This window comes from Lacerta agilis, chromosome 10 (genome assembly GCF_009819535.1).
Source record: "Lacerta agilis isolate rLacAgi1 chromosome 10, rLacAgi1.pri, whole genome shotgun sequence".
In the NCBI taxonomy this organism is placed as follows: domain Eukaryota; kingdom Metazoa; phylum Chordata; class Lepidosauria; order Squamata; family Lacertidae; genus Lacerta; species Lacerta agilis.
The window spans coordinates 2,450,746-2,463,076 of NC_046321.1; the positions used below are offsets into that span (position 1 = coordinate 2,450,746).

At 52.5% G+C, this 12,331-nt stretch overlaps 1 protein-coding gene across 1 annotated transcript in view; it reads right to left on the minus strand.

Annotated features, from left to right (window-relative positions):
- The window catches only part of LMF2 (lipase maturation factor 2), a 29,826-nt gene extending 17,707 nt beyond the window's left edge, over window positions 1-12,119 (minus strand). The window contains exons 1-4 of the mRNA XM_033162467.1: window positions 12,001-12,119; window positions 8,210-8,463; window positions 2,158-2,186; window positions 432-628 (exon numbers count right to left, since the gene is read on the minus strand). Coding sequence (XP_033018358.1) covers window positions 432-628; window positions 2,158-2,186; window positions 8,210-8,463; window positions 12,001-12,100 — 580 coding nt within the window. The 5' untranslated portion in view covers window positions 12,101-12,119. The remainder of the gene's footprint in view (window positions 1-431; window positions 629-2,157; window positions 2,187-8,209; window positions 8,464-12,000) is intronic.
- Between the last annotated feature and the right edge of the window lie 212 nt (window positions 12,120-12,331).

A 12,331-nucleotide genomic window follows, 5' to 3' on the forward strand; every position in this document is an offset into this window, starting at 1 on the left:
ATAGGCGTGCCTGGCGTGCTCTGGTCCATGGGGTCACGAAGAGTCGGACACGACTGAACAACAACAGATCACGGTCTCTTGGAAGTTGGACATGCCTGCTGTAAGGTTTGGGTGGTGGTTTCTCGTGAGTAATGAGGCAGGACTCCGTTCCTTCTATTTACAAGTTTAATAGTGCAAAAATGTACAGCGCAGAGCTCCTAAATCCATGACCTGCTTAGTCAGTCCCAGATTCTGGAAGTGGCGCTTTTCGGGAGAGCCCCCAGCAAAAGAACTTCGGCCCCCCAAGCCTCCTCCTCTGTATTTCCACAGCCCCTGCCCCTCCCCGCTGGGAACTGACGGTTCCCCGACACCCGCCCTACGGCTTTCAAATCCAGGCCTTGCCACTTCCGTTACGCGGCCGCGACCCCTTCCTCTGCGAGTTCTCCGCTCACCTGTGAGCCCCCACCAGGTGGGGCAGCGGCTGGTCAGCTTCACCACCCCCGAGGCGAACATGAGGCGGAAGAGCAGCCAGCGCAACAGCCAGAAGGTTACAGTGTCGTGCGGCCGCCAGGCCGTCGCGCGCCACTTGAGCAGGTGCAGCGGGGCCACCAGCACCGCCAGGAAGCCCGTCTCCAGCAAGAGGCTGTCCCTGGGAGGGAGAGAGAGATGTGGGGAGGCGGGGGGGGGGAAGAGAAATCAAGGGAGGCTACCGCTCTGGAATGCCACCCTTCACACAAACACACAGGGTCAGGCCTGGGTTTCATTATTTCAGGCTTCCTCAACCTCGGCGCTCCAGGTGTTTTTGGCCTACAACTCCCATGATCCCTAGCTAGCAGGACCAGTGGCCAGGGATGTTGGGAACTGTAGTCCCAAAACATCTGGAGGGCCAAGTTTGAGGAAGCTTGCATTATTTTATTACAGTCGTACCTTAGTTTTCTTTTCTTTTTTAATTTAATTTTTATTAATTCATTTTGTTTAACAAAAAAAGAAAAAAAAGTAACAAAGTATTACAACTGCTATTATATAATATTGCTGAATAAAATTTAACATCCCACATAGTCGTATCTGTGTCTTATTGTTTATATCTTAAGAGAAAACTAAAAGAAAAGAAAAATTAGAAAAGGGGGGGGGGAATTCAGCCAGGCATATAATTAGATAGTCCATACATCCACTTATTTATACATACCTATATATACCAAGACTCTCTTACCTACATATACATAATAAACTTAACTTGACAAAACTTTAATTTCACAAATCAGACTTCCTGTCAAATCCCCATGCGTCTACCTCTCTTATTATTGAATGTAGATCAAACGATTCCACTTCGTTCAGATAGTCGTACCTTAGTTTTCAAATGCCTTGGGAGTCAAACGTTTCGGCTCCCGAACGATCGAAAACCGGAAGTCATCGTTCCGGTTTCTGAATGTTTTTGGGAACCCAAACACCCGACGCGGCTTCTGCGCCTTGGTTCCCGAACGTTTTGGAAGTTGAACAGTCTTCCAGAAGGGATTCTGTTTTACTTCCGAGGTACCGCCGTACTTAGTAAATCTTAGCAGCATAAAATTTAAAATATATCAATTCCGCCCTCCTCACCACCAAAATGTCAGATTCTGCCTCCAAGGAAATGACGGCAAGCTTGCAGGATGAATCAGGGAGACCCAGAGCCCGGGGGCTACATCCTGTTGCTCAGTTCCTGTTTGTCCTGACGCACAGCGACGCCACGGCCCACTTTGCAAAGCTGTGCGCCCTCACTGCTCCTCGACACGTAGGAAGGCTTAAGCAGGCATGCCCTGTCCCAGATTCTAGCCCTCCGTTGTCTCAAGGATGGTATGTGCTCACTCCGCCCCGCCAGTTTAGGCAAACAATAATTGTGGCTGGAGTTAAGGGGCGTTGCATGAATTCTCCGTCCTCTTTAATCTCCCCCCCTTTTTTAAACGGAAGGCTGAGAGCAGAGGACATGCAAAAAACACACACACACACTGCAGCCTGGATGTCCCGAGCATGTCAGAGAAAGGAGGAAGCGCCACACCCGAAGGTCTGGATGTTTAATGTTTTATTGTGTTTTTTTAATATTCTGTTGGGAGCTGCCCAGAGTGGAAACGCAGCCAGATGGGCAGGGTATAAATATTATTATTATTATTAATTATTATTATTATTATGTATTGTGCCACTTACCACTGGAAATACAGGAAGACCTGTCCAACCTGCAGGGAAAGAGCCAGGAAAGCACACATCAAACAGGATTCACAGGAAGCAGGAGACGGATGGGAGGACAGACCCACTCCGTACACTCCATTTCGACTAATTATTTTCTTTGCACCCACCTACCTCCCGGCTGTAGCACAGCTGGCAAAAACCACCCTGGAAGATCTCACGGTTTCCAGATACAGCCACTTGCAGATTTCAGTGGCCAGCTTGCCTCTGGCGCTCCCACCACCCCTAAAAAGCTCAGGACGCTCCAAATACCTGAAGGTTCGCCTGCTTCCCTACAGACCCTTGCCAGTGCGGAAATCAGCAAAGGGGACCCGCTGGGTGGTGTGTCGTCCCCAGGGCCGGCGCGTCCATTCAGGCGAACTAGGCAATTGCCTAGGGCGCCAAAATGGAGGGGGCACTGGCCAGGCTTGGGCGGGACGGGCTAGCCAGCCCCCTCGGTTCCCTAAACTCATCCCCAGATCCCCTTCCCTATTTTCGTATATTTTTTTTAAGGGATCATTCAGAACAGCGATTTGCACGACCCACCAAGGATGATAATAGTGAGAGGCAGAGAGAGATTTCACTTTCTTGGGCTCCATGATCACTGCAGATGGTGACAGCAGTCACAAAATTTAAAGACACCTGCTTCTTGGGAGGAAAGCAATGACAAACCTAGACAGCATCTTAAAAAGCAAAGACATCCCCTTGCCGACAAAGGTCCGTATAGTTAAAGCTATGGTTTTCCCAGTAGTGATGGATGGAAGTGAGAGCTGGACCATCAAGAAGGCTGATCACCGAAGAATGGATGCTTTTGAATTATGGTGCTGGAGGAGACTCTTGAGAGTCCCATGGACTGCAAGGAGATCAAACTTATCCATCCTTAAATCCGCCCTGAGTGCTCACTAGAAGGACAGATCCTAAAGTTGCTTACATAAATGGACATTTCCACGATATTCTAATTTTTCGAGTTTCACCTGTACACGGGGGATGCAGTTGGCTTGACAGCAGGAACATGAGTCAAAAATGTGGTGACCTCATGAGAAGAGAAGACTCCCTGGAAAAGACCCTGATGTTGGGAAAGATGGAGAGCACAAGGAGAAAGGGACGACAGAGGACGAGATGGTGGGACATTGTTCTTGAAGCGACTAGCATTAGTTTGGCCAAACTGTGGGAGGCAGTGGAGGATAGGGGTGCCTGGCGTGCTTTGGTCCATGGGGTCACGAAGAGTCGGACACGACTGAACGACATCATTCGTTAGAAACAGTAAAAGGGTGCAGATAACATGATGGGCTTTTTTTCTGTGAGTTCTGGGTGTGGTTTTCTAGGCTGATTAGGCACAGCTGGTAATACGTATAAAGGAAGAAGTAGTTGTGATTCGAATTTGCCTGCCGAAAAAGAACGCCCACATTGCTTTGGGTTTGCAGTTTTGTATAGTGGTAATGAAACTTCTCTTTGCGTATTTTACACCAGTCTCGTGGTTCTGTGGTCTGTTGCCAGGAAGATTCAGCTCCAACAAACAGCACCGTGAAATTCAAAGCCAGAACAACGAATTGCACCTTTCCTCAAAACCCAACCAAAAACGGTTTGGTTTAATTAATTCAGTCAATCTGATGAATTCGGTCTGGCGATACCTGCTTTTCAGCCCTTTACTCCCACCGCATGTTTAAAAACATGCTGGGGAGGGGTATTATTCGGCTGTCGTTTTTATTGTGCATTTTGTGTTTTTATATCACGATTTTAGCTTACAGTGGGGCAGTATACAAATTTAATTTAGGGCAGTATACAAATTTCAGAAATGAGTAATACTCCTGAGCTCCTCTGCTGCCCCCTAGCACCCCCCCCCCCACAATCCCTTGGGGGCACTAATTCCCACTTTGGAAACCACTGCAATAGGTTGTTTGGATCCTCCCAGGGACCTTAATGTGAAGGGTGGGCAATAGATCTAACTGAGAATTAACAATACCGTATTTTCCGGCGTATAAGACGACTGGGCGTATAAGACTACCCCCCCCAACCTTTCCAGTTAAAATATAGAGTTTGAGATATACTCGACCGCAGATTCTCCACCCGGGGTATAAGACGACCCCCGACTTTTGAGAAGATTTCCCTGGATTAAAAAGCAGTCTTATACGCCAGAATATACAGTAATAATAATAGGGATGCAAATGGCAAGCTCATTGTGCATGCCTCCTCCCTGCGGAAATGTGCAGGCTTGGGTTTCCCCCGATGCTGCATGCAACTACCCCCCCCCCCCCGGTGAAATCTCAACCAAGATCTTCCCGCAGAGGGCTGCCCTTCCCGCCAACTGGATCTGCGCCTCGCCAGCCCCCACGCGCAGAGGGAGCCAAGACGGAGGAGAAAGACGAGGGCAGGCTGCAGTTATTCCTGGCGCTGAACCCAGCTCCCTTGCAACGGGGTCGGCTCCAGAGCCTGCCGAACCTGCCAGGAGGTCCCCGGGGGCTGTCAACTCGTGACAGCACAATGGCGTGGGAAGAGGAACCCTGGAGGAAGGAGGGAGGGCGCAGTCCAGCCCCCTTCTTCAGAGGACGTCAAGCTCTCGGGATCAGCCCAGCGGCTGCCGCCTTTGCGCCAGGGATTCACGATTTGGGGATTAGCAATGGGAGCAGAAGGAGAACCTGCTGGATCAGGCCAATGGTCCATCTAGTCCAGCGTCCTGTTCTCACACTCAGGGCCGGATTTCGGTTTGATGAGGCCCTAAGCTACTGAAGGTAACGGGGCCCTTTCTTTGTCCAGCTGTCAACAAAAAAATTGCCGCTGCTTTTTGTGTGGAATATACAAGTGAAACTCGAAAAATTATAATGTCGTGGAAAAGTCCATTTATGTAAGCAATTGTTTTCATTAGCTACTGGAGTTTAATATATGAGATGACATGCAAAGCGAGATATGTCAAGCCTTTGCTTGTTATAATTGTGATGATTATGGCGCACAGCTGATGAAAAGCCCAAAGTTGAGATAGTTAATTTGGGGTTCTCATCAGCTGTACGCCATAATCATCACAATTATAACAAATTAAGGCTTGACATATCTCGCTTTGCATGTCATGAGTCTATCTCGTACATTAGTTTCACCTTTTAAGTTGAATTACTGAAAGAAATGAACCTTTCCACGATACTCTAATTTTTCGAGTTTCACCTGTATGCTATATGGTCATTGATGGACCTCACAGGTATCTAAATCCATTTGCACGTAACAAATGGGAGCCTACACAACACACTGTTGCTGTATGTACGTTTTATTTTATTTGTTTTTTTTCATCTTATATTTTGGAAATGTACATCCAGGTGTTTTTTTCCCCCTTTAATTTTTTTGGGGGGGCGGGGCCCCAAGAGAGAGGGGCCCTAAGCTAGAGCTTGTTTAGCTTATATGTAAATCCGGCACTGCTCACAGTGGCTTACCAGGTGCCTAGGGGGAAACCCACGAGCAGGATTCAAGCATGAAACCACACTCCTCTCCCGTGTTTCCCAACAAATGGCATTCAGAAGCACTGCTGCCTCCGACTGCGGAGAGAGCATAGCCTGGGCCATCGTGGCTAGCAGCCACCGACAGCCGTCTCCTCCTCCATGAATATGTCTCAATCTCTTTTAAAGCCATCCAATGCCTCCTGTGGCACGGAGTTCCACAGTTTAACTAAGAGGAACTATCTTTTCTCTGTCCTGGATCTCCCCACTTCTTTGGATGTTTGTGAGTTCCAGTAGAAGAAGAAGAAGAGTTTGGATTTGATATCCCGCTTTATCACTACCCAAAGGAGTCTCAAAGCGGCTAACATTCTCCTTTCCCTTCCTCCCCCACAACAAACACTCTGTGAGGTGAGTGGGGCTGAGAGACTTCAGAGAAGTGGGACTAGCCCAAGGTCACCCAGCAGCTGTATGTGGAGGAGCGGGGAGGCGAACCTGGTTCCCCAGATTACGAGTCTACCGCTCTTAACCACTACACCAAACTGGCTCTCCTCTTATGGAGGAGAAAAAGCCTTTGTCTGTCCGCTTTCTCCACCATCGCCTTTTCTCTAAACTAAAAAGTCCAAAATACTGCATCCCTTTGGTGATTCTGGCGGCCCTTTTCCTAACCTTCTAAATTCTCAACCTCTCCAAAGCTCTCCCACCCCACTGGCAGAGATTATCCCATCAACCGGGACGTGGAGGAACACATCTGGGGTGGGGGTGGGGGGGCTGGATCAATAGGGCGCAACACAGAACGGAGAGTCTGTGCCCAGAGGGAGATGAGACGGCAAGCACCAATTCTGGCCACAGGAGGATTCCTGAAACGAGCCACGCTTCCCCAGATCTAGGTCAGAGTTTTGTCCGCCTGCTGGCATCCTCGGCGCTCAATCACAGCCTTAAAAGGAAGGAGGGAGAATGCAGCCCTGGCGGAGGAGACTGGAATGTCACTTCGAGATGCTTTAGAAGCAAGAAAATCCCTCTCCCGCGCTGCGACTCCCCTAACCTTAGGGAAGAACTCAGGAACGTTTGAAGTGGTACCCAAAACTCTGGATGAACATTGACTCAGGGCTTGCTCCTCACCTGAAGCCCCTTCCCTCCTGTTCGAGGGTCTATGCCGGCCCACCTCCTTCGCTCCAAGGCATCCCGATCTTGGAACAACGCACCACGAAATCCTCGCTCCGTTTTTTTCTTCTGCGTCAGCTGGCAAAAGCATCGCCAGCTGACCTAGTTGGGGGGGGGGGAGCGGCAGAAGGCAAAGGGAGCACATTTCACGACCCAGCCAAGATGGAACAATTCGAACCCCACACAAAATATTGCAGGGGCCCATTTAACTGCGTTAGTCTGTAGGCTTAAAGCAGCGGTTCCCATAGTGGGTGCTACCACCCACAGGGGGGGGCAGGGGGGCAATGAGATCACCTGGCCGGAGGTAGGGGGCCAAAAGCAATGGGGCAAGAAGGGGGCACAGGAGGTGTAAATGGCTATCGGGACTTTGAAAAGCTGATGTAGAATCACAGAATCATAGAGTTGGAAGAGACCACAAGGGCCATCCAGTCCAACCCCCTGCCACCGGATCAAGTTCACCCATTGCACTGATTTAAGCTACAGAACTTGATGCGGATTTTGAATAAATGTGCAATTGTTTTGAATTTTACTGTTTATTGTTATATAGTCATTAATACCTCGCCTTCTCCCGATACAAAACAAAATAAAAAATAAAATTCCTTCCAGGAGCACCTTAGAGAAGACCAACTAAGTTTGTTCCCGGTATGAGCTCTCGTGTGCATGCACACTTCTTCAGGTAGGAATGCAATCTTACTGTGTAAATCATGTCGGCCGTGCAACCTGCTATCCTGAATAATGCTATTCACAGGGGAGGAGAGGGGGCATTGAGTTTATGCAACACGGGGATTTTTGACAGCTGCCGACTTAAGCCATTTAATGCCTTTCCACCCAAGAGACCCTAAAGGCTGCTGAGAATCAAGATTTTACACTCAATTGGGCTCTGTCCAGTCAACCTAAACTGCATTTGCCAACAGCACACAACAGCATGCAATGAGTTCCGCCTTGGCCCTCACCGTTCCCCCCCCCCCCAGTGTTGCACACTGCCAACCGCCTTGAGTTCTTGGGCAGAAAACTGTATGCATGCGCTGAGCAACAATTAAGAATACAGAGGCATCTATACGAAGACAAGGAAGAGATTTGCTCTTTTGAGGGCTTAACTTCCCCCCAAAGTACGCAGCGGCCCCTCTGAGCTCCCAGGGGCGAGGGTTTGCACACGAGGAGTCATGGGAGAGAAAGGCCCCGCTCCTGGGGGGCATGGACGCAGCTTGCCACAAGGCTGGCGGGGCTTTCAAGCTGAAAGCTGACGAGTGAAAAAAAACTACCTACCTCCGAAAGGCATGCAAGTCATTTTGGCTCTTTTTGCGGTTCTGGTTTCGGCTGCTTATCTTGGGTTTCCAAGGACAACACCCCCCACCCCCCCCCCCCCGCAAAGCACCAGCAAGCAGGCACCGACCACCCCCTACTGCCGCCACACCCACCCCAAGGCCGCTTGCCTGCCGCCCGCCTCCCCGTACCTGATAAACGGAGAGGTAGAAAGCCCAAAGGGCCAGGAAGACCAGGCTGTCTCGCAGAGGCTCCAGGATCAGGGCCCCGAAGGAGACCAGCGTCCCCAGCAGACAGAGAAGCTCCAGGCCCTGCTCCGTGTCCAGCCCCAGCCGGGGCCCCAGCCACAGCAGGGTGGGCGAATCGCGCAGCTGCTCCCAGAAGCCCTTGCCGCTGAAGCGTAGCACCTTCCGGGCGGGCAGGATGCCATCCTTCCCGTAGAGGCCTGCGGGGAGTTGGAAGGAGGAGGAGTTGGCGGCAGCGGGCACAGGGCAAGACCTCGCCCCGCCCACCCCTTTATGGGGGGGGGGCACGGCACCTCTGACCCCAACAGATCCCCCCCCCGCTCCAGCCTTCCCCAATTCGGCGCCCTCCTGATGCTTTGAACTTACGATGCCCATCCCTGCAAAACATTAACTAATGATTGGTCCATTTAACTCAAGAGTTGTTGGCACGGACTGGCAGCAACACTCTGCGGGATCAGCGGCGGGGGGGGGGGGCCCTCTCCCAGCTGGAGATGCCATTGGGGACTGAACGCACAGTAATAATAATTTATTATACACATGCCACCCTGGGCAATCAAAACATCAAATATTGAAAACTTCCCTGAAAAGGGCTGCCTTCAGACGTCTTCTAAAAGTCAGAGAGTTGTTTATTTCCTTGACATCTGACGGGAAGGCGTTCCACAGGGCGGGCGCCACCACCGAGAAGGCCCTCTGCCTGGTTCCCCGTAACCTCGCTTCTCGCAGGGAGGGGACCAGGCAGAACGCCCTCGGAGGCGGACGTCAGGGTCCGGGGGGCAGAACGATGGGGGGTGGAGACGCTCCTTCAGGGATACAGGGTCTGAAGCAAGTGTCCCAACCCCTGAGCTACAACCCGTCCCCAGCCGCAATGGTCCCATGCCCCCAAAAAAGTATGTGTGGAGGAACCCACCTCCCCGGGAAGGACAGTTGCTGGTGTCTCAAAAGACAATGGAGTGCACCTCCGAGGGTGAAGCCAAACTGTTGTGTTAGAAGTGGCCTACCTCCCCAGGGCTGTGTGTCTGGAGGTCTGGGGCTGCCCAAAGGACAAGACCCTCCCCTCTGGACCTGGCTGATGGGGTCCAAAGGAAAGCAGAGCAATAGGTCTGGCACCAGAGTGGCTGCAGGAACTGCCTGAAGGAGGCATGCAAGGCACCACCGAACTATCTTAGGGACTCCGGATTTGTGTAGAGTTTACTCCCTGAGCCTTTCCTTCTCCCTAAGAGGCTCAGGATCTGAATTCTCCTTCTCCTAGGTCAGGCATGGGGGTTTCTTTGGGGGGGAGGGGGTAGTCTCTAAAAAATTTTTCTTTCTTTTTTTCTTTTTCTTTCTTTCTTTTTTGCTAAAACGGATTTATCTGTATGATATTATAATTACACAGAAATCAATATAAGATAGAAGTAACAACAAATTAAGTAATCGTATTAGAGTTCAGTAAACTTATCACTTTTTTATTACTGTCTCTATTATTTTTTGTAATATGATATACAGTTATTTGTTTGTGTAATATAGTACACAGTTATTTGTTTATCTAATGTCGGGTGTATAGTTTGTACATTTTTCTTAATTTCTGTGCATCTTTTTTTATTAATCATTTTGTATATGACAAGCAAACAATAAAGTTGTTTTTTTTCAAAAAAAACACAAACAAACAAACTCGGCCCTCCAGCTGTTTTGGGACTACAATTCCCATCATCCCTGACCACTGGTCCTGTTAGCTAGGGATGATGGGAGTTGTAGTCCCCAAAACAGCTGGGGGGGCAGGTTTGGCCACGCCTGTCCTAGATGGGCTCCCGTCCCAGGTGGATGAGAACCCACCTGCCCCTCACTTCCCTCTGCAGAAGCTTCCTTCTTGACCCACTCTTGGTCTCTCAACCCCGCCACATGCAGAGGGAGTCCCCAGCTCACCAGTGGGACCGGGAAGGATAACTGGGAGATTTTCCTGAGTGTGCAAGGGGGGGGGGGGCGGGGGAAAGCAAAAGCATCGCTTTGGGCCATGAGGGGGAAACTTTCCCCAGCTGAAATAGGGCCCTGGGCTGGATTTTCGGCAGGGCCTCCAGCCATAAGGAGATTAAGAGCTGGACTTGGAATCATGAGAGGCCCTTGGCAGAGGTCCCGGAAGCCGGAGGGGAAGGAAAGGCTGGCAGGAAACTTGCAGAAAAGGGGAAGAGAAACAGGAGGGGGGGAGAGATGTGTTTCTGCTCCAGACAGTAGCTGCGGGAAGGATGGGCTGGGCGAAGCGGAAGGGATTGCCTGGCAAACGTGAAAGGTGTGTGCAAGAGCTGCCTGCAAGCCGCATGCACTGGGACTCTCACCCCCCCTCCCCAAAATCCTGCACCGAGCTTGCACTATTGCAATGTGGGTGCCACGTGTTATGTGGAAGGGGGAGGGAGGGGCGCAGCAGGGGGAGAGAAATGTTCCATAGGATATCCAGCCCTGGAGAAAGGGGTTGGTTGAGGGTAGCGGGCTCCGTTCCACGTCCGGGACTTCCTGTGAAGTGGCAGGATTTGGGCGGGGGGAGAAGGTAAGGGTTGGGCTTTTTAGGGCGGATGGGACCGTGAAAGGAGGCCTGCTGGAGTAGGCCGACGGTCTGTCTACCCCAGCATCCCGCAGTGGCCAAATGCTGGATAGACTCCCTCTGACCCTGGAGGTTCCATCAGAAGAGTCTGGCTGCTGGATCAGGCTAATGGCCCACAGAGCCCGGGTGCCCCAGCAGGAAACCTGCAAGCAGGATTTGACCCTCTACTCTCGGGTGGTTTCCAGCAACAGGGCCCTGTGAGAAAGGGGGCTGTGCCGTGGACCCCTTTAAGCTGAAGAGGACTCATTCCTGCCCCAGATCAGCTGCCTCCCAGATTTGCAGACTCAAGACCCCCTTTTAACCCAAACACGGATTTGGGGGCCCCTTAATCTTTCACCACATATTTGCACGGGGGTCGTACACCTGCTGCAACCCACCTTGGATCAAGACCAGAATTCTAGGCCAGGGATGGGGAACCTGTGGCACTCCAGATGTTGTTCGCCTCCAGCTCCCATCACAGGGAAGCGGAGCTGGCGGTTTCGTCCTGCCTCCACCTGGCCAAGCCAGACGGGCGCCCTGCACAGACACGACTCCGCTGCCCGGGCCAGATCCTCCGAAGTTGCCAGGATCTGTCCCGGTCCTTCCAGGCCCAAGACGACAGCCACGTCTCTCTGTCTCTCTCTCTCACACACACACACACGCGGAGTTCCGTGCATGCTTCCCCTCCGGCCTCACCCGGAGCCACCGGCTTGCAAAGCCGCAGCATCACTGAATCGTAAGAGTCGGAAGGGACCCCCCCCCAAGGGTCATCCAGTCCGACCCGCTGCAATGCAGGAATCTCAGCAAGACCCGGTTGCCGAGAACACCCGAGGCCACACGCCGCTTCCCACATTTCGTGCAGACCCAGCGAAACATCCGCCCCCCCCCTCCTCACCACCCCGCAAGGAGCCTCGAAACGCCGCTTCCTATACAGGAGAGCAAGAGGGCACCTGAGCGCGTGCAGAGTGCAATCGGCCGGCCGGACCCTCCCGCTTCTCCCTCGCGGCCCTTTAACAGCCGCTGGCCTTCTTCCCCCCCCCCCTTCCGCGGCGGCCTCCCTCTCTCCGGCCCGCGGGGCCCTCACCGGCCCCCGGGACGGAGGCGAGCCTTGCGCAGCAGCAGCAGCAGCAGCAGGGCCCGAGCGAGTCCCCCGGAGCTAAGGGAACCTTTTCGGCGCCGCGCTCACCGGGGATCTGGACGTAGAGCGAGGCGAAGGCGGCGACGTAGACGGCGGCCAAGCCCCGCAGGAACAGCTGGCGGGCCAGGCGGGGCGGCTCGGCTCCCATGGCGGACGGGGAAAGAAGCAGCAGCAGCAGCAGCCTCCGCTCACTCTCTCGCTCGCTCGCTACAATGTAGCCAACTTCGCCAGGGAGGGGCCGGGGGGCGGGCTCAGAACGCCAGGGCCGAGGAGCTGATTGGTTCAGGCGCCGAGAGGGGGCGCGGCTAGAACGGCAGCGCCCAGGCACGCGGGGAGGGGGGCGCGGGGGGGGAGGAGGAGGAGGAGGGCGTGGCCGAGA